The 17849-nt window shown below is 36.3% G+C and overlaps 2 protein-coding genes across 2 annotated transcripts in view; both read left to right on the top strand.

Annotated features, from left to right (window-relative positions):
* LOC122139340 (adhesion G protein-coupled receptor A2-like) overlaps positions 1-13525 on the top strand; it is a 38969-nt gene extending 25444 nt beyond the window's left edge. The window contains exons 7-8 of the mRNA XM_042736143.1: positions 1153-1366; positions 13366-13525. Of these exons, the coding sequence (XP_042592077.1) occupies positions 1153-1366; positions 13366-13525 (374 nt within the window). The remainder of the gene's footprint in view (positions 1-1152; positions 1367-13365) is intronic.
* A 1886-nt stretch (positions 13526-15411) lies between these two features.
* LOC109050048 (adhesion G protein-coupled receptor A3-like) overlaps positions 15412-17849 on the top strand; it is a 32759-nt gene continuing 30321 nt past the window's right edge. Inside the window, exons 1-2 of the mRNA XM_042737608.1 lie at positions 15412-15738; positions 16340-16492. Of these exons, the coding sequence (XP_042593542.1) occupies positions 15499-15738; positions 16340-16492 (393 nt within the window). The 5' untranslated portion in view covers positions 15412-15498. The remainder of the gene's footprint in view (positions 15739-16339; positions 16493-17849) is intronic.

The raw sequence follows: 17849 nt of genomic DNA, 5'->3' as shown, positions 1-17849 counted from the left end.
TTGGGTTTTCATGAGCTGTATGCCAAAATCATCATTATTAAAACAATAAAAAGACCTGAAATATTTCAGTTGGTGTGCAATGAATCTAAAATATATGAAAGTTTAATTTTTATCATTACATTATGGAAAATAATGAACTTTTTCACAATATGCTAATTTTTTGAGAAGGACCTGTATATAGTGGACTTCAGTGGGGTTCACTGGGTGGAAGGTCCACATGATCCCAGATGAGGAAGAAGGGTCTTATCTAGCGAAACAACCAAACATTTTCTAAAAAAATACAATTTATATACTTTTTAACCTCAAACGCTCATCTTGTCTAATGCAGTTTTAGAGTAGCTTTACCAGTCCAGTGTAATTTCAATATTGTTTATATACTATTTAAAAAAAAAAAAAAAAAAAAAAAAAAAAAAAAACTTCCATACAAAACATTCTTTACTGTCTTTATGAATCTGCATGTATAATTAGTACAGAATAAATGCTGTATAAAATAAGTCCATATAGTTATGGTAGTTATGATTTTATGGAAGTTTATGGAACTTAATGTGACAGAGTTTACAACATCACTAACACAAAATAGAATATAACAAAATCCACACCCCCTTCACCATGAAAAACATGATAAGAAAAATTGAAATTATGTTATAGAAAAAAAATCTTAAAAATGGTTAAAAATCATTTCAGGTGGAGTTTAATATGTCACACTGTTCACAAACTACATCATGTCCACTGATTTTGCTCTTGTATCTGATTTTCACTAAAATGCCATGGCCTCCAGAATATTTTGTTGTATGAATATCTGAACATGCAATACATCAACATAAGGAACAGACCCTCTACGTTTAAACAAACAAACAAAAATAAATAAATGTAAAAAATGTTTTTTATTCTAGCTTCAAGCATTGTTTTTTTATATAAAAATCTTGAAAACAACAACATCAACATTTTGAGCAAAAACCTGAGAAAATTGCATTTTTGTTAAATACTACATCTGGATCATATTCAGTAATATGATCAAAGCAAAGATGCAGTAGATGGCTTTTCAGAAAGAGATGCTGTTCAGAGTGGATTGGTATGTCACTGCATTCAAAACTATTTCCTGTGAGCTGCCCATCTGATTCTGCACCTGCGTCTCCGTGATCCGTGTTTCAGACGGCCCGCTGGAGCTCCCCGTCCTGCAGCTCATCCCGACCCAGCGGCAGCTGGTGTTTCGCGGGGACCGTCTGCCGCTGCAGTGCACCGCCTCGTTCCTCGACCCGTCCGTCAGACTGTCCTGGAGCCACGAGCAGCGTCCCGTCCACACGCTGGAGCACAGAGGGCTGTACGTGGAGGACAGCATCATTCACGACTGCTGCCTCATTACCAGGTGAGAGGGACATCAGCATATCTGACCCTGCATCAGTAGCACAGGTATATTTGTAGCAATAGACAACAATACATTGTATGGGTCAAAAGTATTGATTTTTCTTTTATGCCAAAAATCATTAGGATAAATATAATATAATAAAATATAATATATCCAATGCTATTTTTTGATTAGTAATTTGCATTGCCAAGAACTTAATTTGGACAACTTTAAAGGCGATTTTCTCAATATTTAGATTTTTTTGCACCCTCAGATTCCAGATTTTCAAATAGTTGTATCTCAGACAAATATTGTCCTCCTAACAAACCACACATCAATGGAATCTCTTATGAATCTCTTATCTCTTTATTCTAGACACAATAATACCACATTCATTAGTCTGTTTTTGCGCCAACTTCTGAAATAGTTTCCAACAGACCATTGTGAATTAAATGCAAAAAACAGTAACGACCCTAAAAAATTTGCCGCCAGGTCTGTTTAAAAAGATCAGCCCATTTGTGTCACTACAACCCGGGGAAGCAGTGTAAAAGTAGCCCAAATCTTGGCAACACTCTGAGTTTCTTTGAATGAATCATTTGAGTGAATGAATCAATGAATCATTTATAAAGGCATTTGTTTTTTCGGTCAGTTTTGGAATGAACAGTTGAGTGATTAAATCAATGACTCGCTCGCTTGTTTCGTGAAAGAATCATGCCTTTGTCCAAATACCCACACTTGCAGTCTTTGACCACTTGACTACTTATTTGACGTATTTCCTGTGTTTGGCAAAAGTGTTGAAGTGAGGATGAAGAACACAAGTGTGTGTCGAACTTTTCATTACCTGATGGGACACACTTAGTGTTGTAAAAATGCAAGGGTTTACATAGCATTATTTTTTTATTTTAAATACTTTATATTTTAAAATCAACTTCTAAATGTCTGTTCAGTAGTCCCTATTACATGACACAATTTAATCTGTGGTGCTTCTAGTTAAGTGATAAAAAATATCACCGCTACTCATCTTTGCACCAATAAACGTGCAACACTTAAAAAAACAAGATGCATTTACTTGAGATGCAAACTGAACTCATGAAATCTTGTTTTCTGAGAATTTGAACAAAATTATGTTATGCTTAAAACAGAAACCAATATCTGTCGATGGGGAATGAAAACTAGTGTTCACTTTGAATTAAGAACATTTTTCTGAGCCCATTGGCAGATATTTGTTCTTATTTTAGTCAAGTAAATATATATTTCAAGTAAATATATCTATCTTTAGACATTTGCAAAACATCTAAAGAAAACCGTGGACTTGGCAACACTGTCAGGAATGGGTTGAGTGAATCAATGAATGAATGAGTCAATGATGCATTCATAAAAGCAGTCAATTATATATATATATATATATATATCCAGCCTTCAGTGTCACATGTAACATCCAGTCTATCACATGATCATTTAGAAATCATTCTAATATTCTGATTTATTATGAGTGTTGGAAACAGTTCTGCTGTCTAATATATTTGATGAATAAAAGGTTAAAAAGAACTGCATTTATTCAAAATAAAAAATAAATTCTAATAATATATATTCTAATAAATTATTTTCTTTACTATCACTTTTTATCAATTTAACACATCCTTGCTGAATAAAAGTATTGATTTTATTTAAAAAAAAGAAAGAAAAAATTACTGACCCCAAATTACTGACCAGTAGTGTATATTGTTATTACAAAATATTTATATTTTAAAAACAGCTTCTTTTTTTTTTATTCTTTTTTTTTTATTCATCAAAGTATCCTAAAAAAGTATCACATGTTCTGAAAAAATATTAAGCAGCAGAACTGTTTCCCAACTTTGATAATGAATCATCATATTAGAATGATTTCTAAAGGATTATGTGATAATGATCCTAAAAATTCAGCTTTGCATCACAGAAATAAATGATAATTTAAAGTATAATAAATTTAAAAACAATTATTTTAAATTGTAATAATATATCACAATATTACATTTTTTTTCTGTATTTTTTAATCAAATAAATGCAGGCTTGATGAGCAGAAGAAACTTCTTTCAAAAACATTAAAAATAGTAATGTTTCCAAACTTTTGACCTGTACTGTATATAAATTAGGGCTATCAGTTCAACACGTTAACTTATTTAATTAGTTTTATTTATATATATATATATATATATATATATATATATATATATATATATATATATATATATATATAAAAACGTGATTAAAATATTTTAACACACTGGCCCAACCCCCAGACCTGTATGTCATCATACAGTTGACTGTTGACAAATATGATGCAAGGCAACTACTCCATAAATGCAGTTTTCTGAAGCATCGTGTGACACTGAAGACTGTAGTAATGGCTGATGAAAATTCAGCGCGCCGTCACAGAAATAAATTATATTTTAAAAGTTTATTAAAATAGGAAACCAATATTAGAAATTGCAAGTATTATTGTCTTTCTGTATTTTTGATCAAATCAATACAGCCTTGATGAGCATATATGTGTGTGTGTGTGTGTGTGTGTGTGTGTGTGTGTGTGTGTGTTCTGTGTGGTTATTAGGGTGTTGCAAGGGTGTATGTGTGGTTGCCAGGTGTTTTCTTCCTGTGTGGTGTGCAAAGAGTCCTGTACCCTATGGTTGGTACAGTAATAGTTAAGAGTCAGCTATTGGAAATGTGTTTCTATGACGGTTATGGTCTGCTACTTTAGGCATGAAGTGGAAAAATATGATTTCAGCCGTAACCTTTTCATATGAAATAACACAAATCTAAAAATGGGACACACACCTTTTCCTTTACCTTTTGTGAGCAGCGCCCTTGATAGTGATCTGAAAGGACATGAGTGAATTGCGCTGGCTGGGTTCCAGAGGCTCCATGCGTCCATGCAGAGGTTTGGCAGTAGTGTGCAAACAGTCGTCTAGAGTTCGGTAGATTTAGCGCATTTAATGAAACATATGCTGCGTGGTAATAAGGGCGATAATGCGCCACATGCTGACTCTCAAGCACTTGACAGACCACCGTGCCTCTTCCTCCGGCTCTCTCCATTTCCCATCACACACACACACACACACACACACACACACACACACACACACACACACACACACACACAGTTACAGTGGGAGTGAGTCAGTTTGTGTGAAAGTGAACCATGTGGCGGTTAATTACTTCAACTAGCTCTCACCATGCAGAAACGTCTGAGCATAAATATTGATGAAGTGCCGGCAGAAATCTGTTCCCAGTGTCAACAAGCAGTTTTCTGCGCGGGCCGGAGCGCTGGTGTTTTTCCTTAACTTCTCACCAGCGCTAGTTTGCCTTCGTTAGTAAACTGGTATGATTATTAGTATGCAGAGAAGACACTGACTCATTCAGAGAAGATATGAATCATCTGCTCTGCAGTCCGGCCTCGTTCTGTTCACACTAAATTCCCTCTCGGATTTCACTCATAATCTCAGGACTGGCTGAGCGCGTCGTTTCTGAAGTTCGATTAGAAAGTGAGCTGAAGCAGATAGATTAGTTAAACACTACTCTACATCCAGTTTAATGTTGTGTTTAAAAGCCTCACTGGATATAAAACAATTTTAGCTAGAATTACTCTTAAAATTACATTTCAAATGCAGTATGCAAAATATCGATATTATATGAACAATTTGTGTATTTGATTTTATATTTATCATAGCTGTTTGTGTGACATATGGTGCAAAATTAAAAATTCTAATTTAATAATTTAATTAGCATTTGTCATTTCCTTTACTAGAATTAACATTTAAATTAAATAAACAGCTGAATGCATTGTAATTAGCAAAATTAAAATGGAAATGCATTTGTAGAAATGGAGGAATATTTTAGATTTTAAATATGAATATTTTAAGATTGTTTTTTTTTTTGTTTTTTTGAATGCATTTTCCTTCAAATGCACTTACACTCACACTTAAGTTGTATTTGTATTGAAATTGTTTTAAGTGATTGCATTAACATTCATGTCTTCACCTGCCATAGGCACTTTACATATTATAATGACACTTTGCATATTACATTTCAAATTGAACGGATCCAGCTTTATGCTTCCATAATCAGATATTCTTTAATATATTCCAGAGGTATTCAGTGTCAAAATTCAAACCACAGCAGAAATGACAGCCACAATTATATACATTCAAACAAAATACTTGAGATTTATGTATTTGAATTGCATGCAAATTATCCATGAATTTAGATTTTAACATAAATTAATAAGCTTGATGGGATGCATATTTGACAGTCCTACATAAATGAAAAGGTCAAATTTCTGCACAAAAAGTTATGGCATTGTTTATTTTCTAACTATCTGTCATTGTTGACATATATGGTTACTACATATAATACCGTATGAAAAATCATGTTAACACGTACAATACATATACAGATTGTACAGTGCATATATAAAGCAGTTCTTAAAGTGCTCGAGGACTTTTAAACTCTGGACTCGTGGTTCTTTCTGCGCTGTATTTGCTCGTGTGATGTGTTTGATTGACAGCTGTCACAGTGTGTCAGGACTGGCTCTCGTTCCTCCTCTCTAATATCCGTCGCTCATTCCAAGAGTCGCTCCTGCAGGCTTGTGATGGATTACTTGACGTTCTCCTTCTGATTAGGGCCTCAATTAATCACTGCTCTCTCCTTGTACATACAAACGGTGCTGCTCTGCTTTACGAGTGGAACCTATACACGGTGATGTTGCTCTTGGCAGAGCAGAGATCGTCTGGCCAGAGAGACGGAGAGAGAGAGAGAGACGGGAACAGCCCCGTCTGACTCCACCGGCCAACTAAAACACACACACACACACACACACACACACACACACACACACACACACACACACACACACACACACACAGCTGAAGGAGTGAGTTAGTGCGGTAGATCCCGCAGGACGCTGTACTATAGTAAAAATATACAGCCTTCGTTATGTTCTGCTCTACTCTGCTATTAAAGTGTCAGCGTAAATGACATGCGTCTGAGGAAACTACACACAGATCTTTCCAGAGCTCTAATTGTTTGATTTAAGAGCAGATTGTGGTCGGACCCTTTGCAGGTTATACGTTTATGAATCTGCTTGTTGTTATATACCCTTTTTTCCAGTAATATTTAATGAATTGAAATGAATCATTCACAGTAAGTTCAGAAATGTCTATTGTATCACGTTTGATATGCAAAGCCTCTAAATGATCAAACGTTTCTGTTGAATCTGTCTCACTCGATCTCCTGCATGTTTTCTGTCTCTGATTGATAGTTTAGAGTGTTTATCCAGTCACAGCTCTTTTAGTGTAATCAGCTTCAGCTGCTGCTTCTGGTGTCAGATCTTGAGTGATTTTGATCAAGTAAAGGTCAGAATAACTGCAGTAATATCTCCAGATGAACTCTTACTGGACTGAAGCAGCTCAGCTTTACTTGATTCTCCATCAATCATGTTTTAGAGTCTCAAATCTGATCCTCAGGATCTTTTGAGGAGCGTTTGTTTCTTTATCTCTCAATCATCTGATATTTAGATCAGTGTCTGCTGTACTGTTATAAAGATCTCATTGATTTACATTATAAGCAGCAGAATGTCATTATAGAAATATCAGGATGTGCAGCAAATTGCATATTGTTGCTCAGTTTGAGTCTCTGACTAAAATTAAGCTGTTTTTCCTCCATATTCTCACTATATATAACACTATATGAGCCATGGAAACCTGATGCATCAAATATGATACACATATGCAAACTTTTTAAGATTCAATAAACTGTTTCATTTAAAACAAAAATACATTTTTCTGATTTCTTTTTTTTTTTTCATATGTCTGGCTTGACAAAAAAAAAAAAAAAGCAAATGGAATTGAATTTGGGTTCATCTTGACATTAGGATAAATATTTCTTTTGACTCTCTCTGTTTCACTTACACTTACACAATCTCTGTTCTCTCTGATGACTTTTGCCTCTCTGGGCTGATTGGCTCTCGGGTGATTTGGTAACCATGGCGACTAAAGTTTAATTCTCTCATCATGGCTCCGTTTATCTGATGAGGGTTTGTGTCTGTCTCTCGGGTTTGAGGACAGACAGAAGAGAGGAAGACTGACAGCAGACAGACACGCTGAGTGACCTGCTGGACACACAAAAATCAGTTAGTAATTTCATTTGCAGCAAACTTTGTTTTTCTAGTGAATATATTCATTCGGTGCATTAATATGTTTGTTTTTTCTGTTTCTATGAGTAAAACCTTTCAAATAAACTGCTGTCATGTTCATTGTTTTCCCAGTCTTTGTCTTCTGTTCTCTTGACTGTCTCATAGCCTGCTGTTTATATAGTGCACACAAGTGTGTAACTCATCCGTAATCCCATAAAGCCAGTGCTCGGTTCATCATCATGATCTAATGGAGCCTCAGAGGTGAGCAGAGACTCTAATAAACGGCCAACATTTGCTCGACCTTTAGAGGTACTTGGTTAATTTCATGATCAAATAGTCAGTGTCTCATGCTTTGGGCTGAAACCCGAGACAAACTTTAGATCAACCTGAAAAAATCTTGTCTGCTTTGTCATTGAAACTGTTGATAAAGGAAATGTTAAATGCATTATGAGCTGCATGGAATAATTGCCAAGATGTTTTTATGTGGTAATGTGTTGTGGGTGGTTTCCAAGGTGTTGCTATGCAGTAATGTGTTGTAGTTAGCTGCCAAGAAGTTGTTATGCAATAATGCATTGTGGTTGGTTGCCAGGGTGTTGCTATGCAGTAATGTGTTTGGGTGGTTGCCAAGGGGTTGCTATGTGATAATGTGTTGTTAGTGGTTGCCAGGTTGTTGCTATGTGAGTGGTTGCCAAGGTACTGAAATTGAGTTGCTAATGTCTTGTGGATAGTTGCCAAGGTGTTGCTATGCAGTAATGTGTTGTAGTTAGCTGCCAAGAAGTTGTTATGCAATAATGCATTGTGGTTGGTTGCCAGGGTGTTGCTATGCAGTAATGTGTTTGGGTGGTTGCCAAGGGGTTGCTATGTGATAATGTGTTGTTAGTGGTTGCCAGGTTGTTGCTATGCAATTGCTGATGAGTTGTGGGTGGTTGCCAAGGTGTTGATATACGGTAATGTGTTGCTATGCAGTAATGTTTTGTAGGTGGCTGCCAAGGGGTTGCTATGCGATGATGTGTTGTGGGTTGTTGTCAAGGTGTTGCTAGCCGATAATGCATTATGGGTGGTTGCAAGGGTGTTGCTATGCAGTAATGTGTTGTAAGTGGTTGCCAGGTTGTTGCTATGTGGTTGCTAATGTGTTTTGGGTGGTTGCCAAGGTGTTGCTCTGCAATTGCTGATGCATTGTGGGTGGTTGCCATACGCCAAGGTGTTGCTATGCAGTTAGTAATGGGTTGTCAGGGTGTTTATAGGTGGTTGCTAGAGTGTTCTGAGTGGTTGCTAAGGTCTGTGATGGAGAATCTGGGCTTATTTTATAATCGGCTCCATGCAATGACTAATGTCACATGCATAATAAAATCACAGTATTTTTGTGTATTTATATATATATATATCTATATATATATATAATATATATATATTAATATACTATATATATATATATATATATATATATATATATATATCTTGTTTGATTGTTCATTGATTTTAAAATATTTTCATTGATTTTTTTTTTATCTGAATAATCTGGGTGTAATGTAAAATGAAGATCAATCTTGCAACTTTCAACCTTTTACTGTTCATGTGTCTCAGATTATGGAGCTCGCAACACTAAAGTCACGAGTTTTATTCCCTAGAGAAAATCGTGCTAAGATGTATAGCATGAATGCACTGTAAGCCGCTTTTGGATCTACTAAATTGATATGTTTTAATTAAACACCATAGTGATGAAAGAGTGTTCCTTAATGTGTTTGTGTGCTTTTGTTAGTCTTTTAATATTCAACATTTCATTAATAATTCACATTTATTTACCTGTTCTTGTTCATGCTTCAGCAATACTGAACTGAAGAGCATCTCTATGGTGGGCAGAACTATTTTCATGCTCTGGGTTTTGAAATATTCATCAGTGGAGCCCCCCGACTTCAACACTCACAGGCCTGTTATTATCCTCAGATTGTGAAATATCAGTGCATGAGAGTAAATGCTGCTAATGATGTGCTTTGGAGACAATTGTGGATGGCTGGACAACAGAGCTCTGTTGTGGGAATGTAGGTCACTGTGTGTGTTTGTGTTCTCATTGATGCTTGTTTTTTTACCCTTGTTTGGGCGCATACAGCATGTATTTTATTTTGGAGAAAATGTGAGTAATGCATGCAAAACTTGATATGGGTGGTTGCCAGGGTGTTGCTATGAGGTTGCTTGTTGCTAATGTGCTGAATGCCAATACAATGATATTCATATGCAAATGCTAATTGGGTGGTTGCCAGGTTGTTGCTATGCAGTTGCTAATGTTTTGTGGGTGGTTGCCAGGGTGTTGCTATGCAGTTGCTAATGTGTTGTGGGTGGTTGCCAGGGTGTTGCTATGTGGTTGCTTGTTACTAATGTGCTGTGGGTGGATGCCAGGGTGTTGCTATGCAGTTGCTAATGTGCTGTGGGTGGTTGCCAGGGTGTTGCTGTTTGGTTGCTTTTTTTAAATCTGTTGTGGGTAGTTGCCAGGGTGTTGCTGTGTGGTTGGTAATGCGTCATGTGTGGATGCCTAGGTGTTGCTTTGCGGTTGCTAATGTGTTGTGTGTGGTTGCCAGGGTGTTGCTATGTGGTTGTTTGTTTTTAATGTGTTGTGGGTGGTTGCCAGAGTGTTGCTCTGCAGTTGTTTGTTGCTCATGTGCTATAAGTGGATGTCAGGATGTTCCTATGCAGTTGCTAATGTGTTGTGGGTGGCTGCCAGGCTGTTGCTATGTGGTTGCTTGTTATCAGTGTGTTGTGGGTGGTTGCCAGGGTGTTGCTATGCAGTTGCTAATGTGTTGTGGGTAGTTGCCAGGGTATTGTGATGCAGTTGGTAATGCATTGTGTATGGATGCCTAGGTATTGCTATGAGGTTGCTAATGTGTTGTGTGTGATTTTCAGGGTGTTGCTAATGCTTTGTGGGTGGTTGCCGGGGTTGTTGCTATGCAGTTGATGTGTTGTGGGTGTTCCTAGGCTAGGCTGTTCTGGATGGTTGCTAAAATCCACATGAATGAGTACATCAGGATATTAAACCAAAAACATCTAGTAGAAAGTAAATAAAGTTCATTTTCACAAGGATGATGATGATTATGATGTGTATGATGGAGACTCTGGGCTGGTTTGGACTTGGTTCAGAATGATGTAAGTCTCTCATTTAGTCTAAACTCATGAGAGGGAATCGCTGCAGCTGTAAACATGCTCACAGACCAACCACAAACTCCTTCCCCACAGACTTTAGAGCAGCAACAACTCATTATATCTCACAAAGACTGAGAGAAGAGGAGAGATGATGTGGCAGATGTTTAAATGAGTAGTTTGACTAAAAACGTCTTTAAATCCATAAAATCGAATCAAAAAAGGTTCATACTTAACTGATCAAGCATTGCTTTTTCATAGCTCACATTAATGGAGATCTCAGTTATGTTTCGTTAACGTTTTTTGTGGTTTACTGAAATTACATTGGAGAAAAGAGTGAATAGTTGTCATACAGTATCAGTATAGAGCTATAAAATGAATTCACAAATTGATAGGGGTAGACTTTGGGATCTTAGCAAATCATAAAATGCAATAAAACATTGATAGAAGTGTTTGTTAAATCCAAAAATATAAATTAACTACTAATGTATTTTTCTCAGAAGAAACACCTCCGTCAGGAGGCTTCAGCAAAGTCTCAGTCTCGCTCTTGTCTAAGAGCAATAGTTGAGATATTAAAGATGTTATTTCAAATATTGTTGGTTCTGTGACAAGTTGCTTTTGTTCCTCAACTGCAAGCCACTTTGGATAGAAGTGTTTGTTAAATCCACACATTTAATGTAATTCCTCATGTTGTTCTAAACCTGTGTGACATTTTATTTATTTATTTATTTTATTTTTTGTAACACAGCAGGAGATGTTTTTTATTCTTTCTCTTTTTATAATTTCTCCTGAAGCATGCATCTAATTATGACATGCTATTTGTAAACTGCTTTTAATGGCGAAGTGTGTATTTTTCCCCTTTTTTGACTGAAGGGACCTGAGTTATATTGTAGAGACTCAGTACTGGACTCATAATTTGCTGGGCCAGTACGCAACCACCTGGACCATTTTAGCAACCACTTAACAACACACTTGGAACCACTTTGAAAATCCTAGCTACACCTAATCACATTATATCAACCGCATAGCAACACCCTGGCATCCACTTAGCAACACCTTAGCAACTACACAGAAACAGTCCAGCCACCAATTATGAACTACACAGCAATACCCTGGCATCCACTTAGGAACACCCTAGCAACCACCTTAGCAACTACACAGAAACAGTCCGGCAACCACTTAGCAACATCCCAGCAACCACCTAGCAACATCCCAGCAACTTCATAGCAACACCTTGGTAATAAGTCACATTTTCAGAAAATTTGCAAATGTGGTTGTTTCTGTTATTCTGATGTTTTAAAGGTGCAGAATTACACACAGCTGATGTAACGCTGGTTTGAGCCAAATGTAAATCTAATAGTCGACTACAAAATTGACTACTAAAGTTGAAGAACAGTCTGCTCTGAAAGCGTTTAATCTGTGGTTAAAGATCCAAACATCAGCCTCCACACACTCGAGCGCAGAATGAAAACTGACAGTCATTATATCAGGAGAGTCAATATTTCCTGAGGAGAGCCGGAGCGTGTGTGTGTGTGTGTGTGTGCGAGTGTGTGTGTGTGTGTGAGTGTGTGTGTGTGTGTGTGCATGAGTGAGTGAGTGAGTGAGTGTGTATGTGTGTGTGAGTGCAAGTGTGTGTGTGTGTGTGTGTGTGTATGTGTTTTGAGTGTGAGAGAGCGTGTGTGTGTGTGTGTATGTGCGAGCGTGCGCTTGAGTGTGTGTTTGAGAGAGTGTGTGTGTGAGAGAGAGTGTGCGCGCGTGTGTGTGTGTGTGTGTGTGTGTGTGTGTGTGCATGTGCGCGTGTGTATGTGTGCATGAGTGAGCAAGTGTGTGTGCGAGTGTGTGTGCGAGTGTGTGTGTGAGTGTGTGTGTGCATGAGTGAGTGAGTGAGTGTGTGTGTGTGAGTGCAAGTGTGTGTGTGTGTGTGTGTGTGTATGTGAGAGAGCGGGTGTGTGTTTTGTGTGTGTGTGTGTTTTGAGTGTGAGAGAGTGTGTGTGTGTGTGTGTGTGTGTGAGTGTGTGAGTGTGTGTGTGTGTGCATGAGTGAGTGAGTGAGTGTGTATGGGTGTGTGAGTGCAAGTGTGTGTGTGTGTGTGTGTGTTTTGAGTGTGAGAGAGCGTGTGTGTGTGTATGTGCGTGCGCGCGCTTGAGTGTGTGTTTGAGAGAGTGTGTGTGTGAGAGAGATAGTGTGTGTGTGTGTGAGAGAGATAGTGTGTGTGTGTGTGTGTGTGTGTGAGAGAGAGTGTGCGCGCGTGTGTGTGTGTGTGTGTGTGTGTGAGGGATTACGGGCCTGAGCAGTCACCGTCTCTCTCTGAGCCTCTAATCATTTTTACTGTGAAAGATTTGTGCGCGTTCACTGAGCCACTTACTATTCCACAGCCAGCGTTTGCATGCATGAATCGTTCACGTCCCTCAATGTTTCCCTCGAAAATGTTGTAGAAATGCAGGAACAAAAGCTGTTGGAAATTCTACAGTGTTTTAATAATGCAAAGCTGAATATGAATGGGTCTGGATAACCTTAGTCTTGTATTTGCTGGTGCTCAGTATCACATTGATGGATTTGCTTTTAATTAAACAGCCACTCAAACATAGAAAACGTGCATCATTTAGTATTTGATCAGATGAAAAATAATGTACAGCTCATAAAGAAAAAAAGCCTTTTTCATGATAATTAAACACAAATGCTCATGTTCTGTTAAACTCAGTGTCGTCTCACCCTTGTTTCGCAGCGAACTCATCCTGTCCAACATTGACGCCGGCGTTTCCGGTAATTGGCAGTGTCACGTGACCAGTTCCCGTGGCAACAGCTCAATCGGAATGGAGATTGTGGTGCTGGAGGCGACGGCGCTGCACAGCCGAGACGATAAGTACAAAAAAAACAAACGTTAATTCAGGTGTGTCTGCAGCTTCAGACGCCCGTCAGCAACATCACACACAGACACAGACGCCATTCACCAGAGCGTAGGCTTAAAGGGACAGTTCACCCAGTTTCTCACCCTCATGTTGTCCCAAACCTGAGTGAGTTTCTTTCTTCTGTTGAACACAAAATAAGATATTTTGAAGAATTGCTGACGGTAGCCATTGACTTTTTTTTGCCATTCAAGGGAAGTCAATGGCTACCGTCAACACACAAAAGAAGATATTTTGAAGAATGTTGGCAACCAGTTGACGGAAGCCATTGACTTCCTTAGTATGGGAAAAAATACTATTGAAGTCAATGGCTACCATCGACTGTTTGGTTGCCAACATTTTTCAAAATATCCTCTTTTGTGTTCAACAGAAGAAAGAAACTCATACAGGTTCGGAACAACGTGTGGGTGAGTAAATGATAAGAGAATTTCCATTTTTGAGTGAACTGTCTCTTTAATCACAGATTGTGTAATTGTGGTGCTTCAGTGCGTCTGTTGTATTTTAACATCAGATCTCTTATTGCTGCTTTTATAGCTCCATGTTCATTCTGTGTTTATGCAGCACATGACTGTAATGGGCTGGAAAATGAGCCTCTTGTTAGCAGAGGAATTAGTGTCATCTGTGCATTACTGACTACAACAAACGGACTCTGTTCATGTTCACAAACCTTATCATGTGAGAAATGATAAGGTATCTCAAGATCATCGTCTTTTGACACACTCCAGCAAGAGGAAGTTATCGCGTAAAGAGAGCACGTTGAAAATTACGTTGAAAACCAAAAGCCTAGCACTGAATGGTTCAATACGAATATGTGTATCAATACACCCGTAATATATATATATATACAGTACAGACCAAAAGTTTGGAAACATTCCTTTCTTCTTTGCTTCTTCTCTTCTTTTCTCTGTACTAGTTTTTCCTTCTAATGTTTTGAAAGAAGTTTCTTCTGCTCATCAAGCCTGCATTTATTTGATCAAAAATACATATTTTTATACAAAATTCAAAATTAATATTTTGATATATTATTACAATTTAAAATAATTGTTTTTAAATGTATTATACTTTAAATGATCATTTATTTCTGTGATGCAAAGCTGAATTTTTAGGATCATTATCACATGATCCTTTAGAAATCATTCTAATATGATGATTCATTATCAAAGTTGGAAACAGTTCTGCTGCTTAATATTTTTTCAGAACATGTGATACCTTTTTTAGGATACTTTGATGAATAAAAAGCTATGTTTTTAAAATATAAATATTTTGTAATAACAATATACACTACTGGTCCTGTAATTTGGGGGGTCAGTCATTTTTTTTTTTTCTTTCTTTTTTTTTTAAATAAAATCAATACTTTTTATTCAGCAACGGATGTGTTAAAATTGATAAAAAGTGATAGTAAAGAAAATATATTATTAGAATATAAAATTATTAGAATTTATTTTTTTTTTTATTTAAAATGCAGTTCTTTTAACCTTTTATTCATCACATATAGTAGACAGCAGAACTGTTTCCAACACTCATAATAAATCAGAATATTAGAATGATTTCTAAATGATCATGTGATAGACTGGATGTTACATGTGACACTGAAGGCTGGAGTAATGATGCTGAAAATTCAGCTTTGCATCACAGGAATAAATTATTTTTTTTGATAAGTATATTCAAATAGAAAACTATTATTTTAAGTTGTAAATAATATATTCACAATATTACTGTTTTTTTCTGTATTTTTGATCAAATAAATGCAGGCTTGATGAGCAGAAGAGACTTCTTTCAAAAACATTAAAAATAGTAATGTTTCCATACCTTTGGTCTGTACTATATATATATATGTATATATATTGCATAAAACTATCCTCTAAAAATCACCAGGTGATTCAAACCACACATAGATGTCAAAGAAATGAAGAAAAGTGACATTAGTGAAGAGCAAACAGACTCTTGATGTGATGAATGATGTTCACAGGTGGCCGAAGACGTTGGCCGGTTTCATGGCCTTCCTGCCGTGTGCCAAGTCCAGCTCTGGCTCCGCCCCTCAAGTGAAAAGGGCGTGGTCCCGACCTGACTCCGCCCCTCAGGAGAAAAGGGCGTGGCGCAGGTGTGACCACACGGGCCGCTGGGCGGAGCACGACTACAACCAGTGCTCATACACCAGCCAGTTCACCCGCAGCCTGCATGAGCTCACACAGGTCTGCACCTTCATCATCATCATCATCATCATCAGGAAGAGCGAGTGTTTTATTGCAGTCTCAGAGTGAATGCCGCTGCTGGAATCGCTTCTGGCATGACACACCTGATTATACATTTACATTTAGTCATTTAGCAGACGCTTTTATCCAAAGCGACTTACAAATGAGGACAATAGAAGCAATCAAAACCAACAAAACCAGAAGTTTCTCAGGGATAAAAATCTACCTCAGCTTTTCTCTAAACTATAGGAAGACTTTTTGCATCACTATAAGGTTACAATTAACAGCAGAGCCCAAATTTAAATTCAATTATTATTTATATTTAACTATATAATCAACACTGTCCTCAAAAATGTCCTCTAAATTATACAATTTCTATTTGTTGTTTAAATATGATAATTTAAATCATAAAAATGTATATTTATTTGCACATAAATAATTAAGACATCACTAACAGATAAAGTAAATATAATGAAGTATAGTCTTGATATTTCACAAAAAGTCTCATAACGCAGTACACAGAGCAAGGTTATATATATATATATATATATATATATATATAGATGCATGCTGAAATGATTGTGATCTGGTTTTCTCTCAGCTGTCGGTGAACGTCTCCAGTGCTCTGATGTTGGCGCAGCAGCTCTCGTCTCTTCAAGCCACCTCAGCGGCGCTGTTTGGAGACGTGATGGATGTGATATTCGTCACTCATCTGGTAGAGAGACTCACACGTCTGGTGGATCACGTCAGAGAGGTCAGAATCACATGCCATCAGTATTTCTTCAACTCAAATCCAATCATGCATTCCTCATGTAATAAACTGCTGTTTAAGAAAAGCAAGGTTGTCTTGATCTTCTTTTTCCTAGTTTTGCACCTAATGAAATGTGCAGTTCTTCTTCAGTATTTGTGTCTGATTTTCTAGTAGAAATATCTAAACATCCTTAAATCAAAATACATTTACTGGAGATGCAAAGTTTGAAAAAAATTTGGTTGTTGTTTTTTTTTTTTGTTGTTGAGAAACTGAACATGAAGGTCAAAATGAAGTGTTTATGATTAAAACAAGAATAAAGATATCTGGTAGTTGAGTCATAAAAATGTAATTCAGAGGGAAAACAAGTTTATTTTTCTGATTCCACTGGCAGATATTCTTTTCTCATTGAAGCATAAGCTCACTTCATTTTGATCAGTTTCCCAGAAAACAAGATATTTTTGAAGATGATCTTGTCTTTGCACAAACAGTTGAGAGATTTAAAACCTCATTAAGACACATTTCTGGGAAACGTGTCAAAATAAAGTGAGTTTATGCTTAAAAGAAGAAAAAATATCTGACAAAAATATATTTTTATGTGCAGGGTTATTATAGCTTTCCAAACTGGAATTAATTAATTAAGGTAATTACTGGAAATAATATATATATATATATATATATGTATTATGTGTGTGTGTGTGTGTGTGTGTGTGTGTGTGTGTTTGTGTATTTTAAAACTGAAATAAAAATTTATAAATATAATATCCGCCAAAAATATCTTGTTACAAGCATTATAGTTAAGGAAACCCTAAAACAAAAAAAAAATACTTAAACTAATTTATATATATATATATATATATATATATATATATATATATATATAGATATAATATATATATATAATATATATATATATATATATATATATATATATATATATATATATATAATGAAATAAAAATAAAATTAATAAAAAAAACAAAGAAATCAAAAAAAAAAATACAAAAAATAAAAAAAAAAAAACTGCAAAAACAAAAATATATAAATATAAACAGGGTTATTATAGTAAATATATATATATATTAACATTTTTATTACTTAAAATAAAATATAAACAGAAAAACTTAAGTGTACTTTTATTAAATTAGTTTAACTTCAAAGACTGTGATGTTTGGAAGTGATGTCTGCTCTGTCGTATGTATCACGCTCTGATGCGTGACTCAGTCTCTTCTTCTGCTGCTCAGTAATTTAGATGCACATTGTTATCAGCTATTTTCAGCTTTAAGTGTTATGTGCACATGTTCAGTCAACACGTTTAGCATTTTAATAACACCGGCAGACGCTCACACTCCACCACAAGAGC

This window comes from Cyprinus carpio, chromosome B13 (assembly GCF_018340385.1).
Source record: "Cyprinus carpio isolate SPL01 chromosome B13, ASM1834038v1, whole genome shotgun sequence".
Classification (NCBI taxonomy): domain Eukaryota; kingdom Metazoa; phylum Chordata; class Actinopteri; order Cypriniformes; family Cyprinidae; genus Cyprinus; species Cyprinus carpio.
This window is presented reverse-complemented; position numbering and strand designations above follow the sequence as displayed.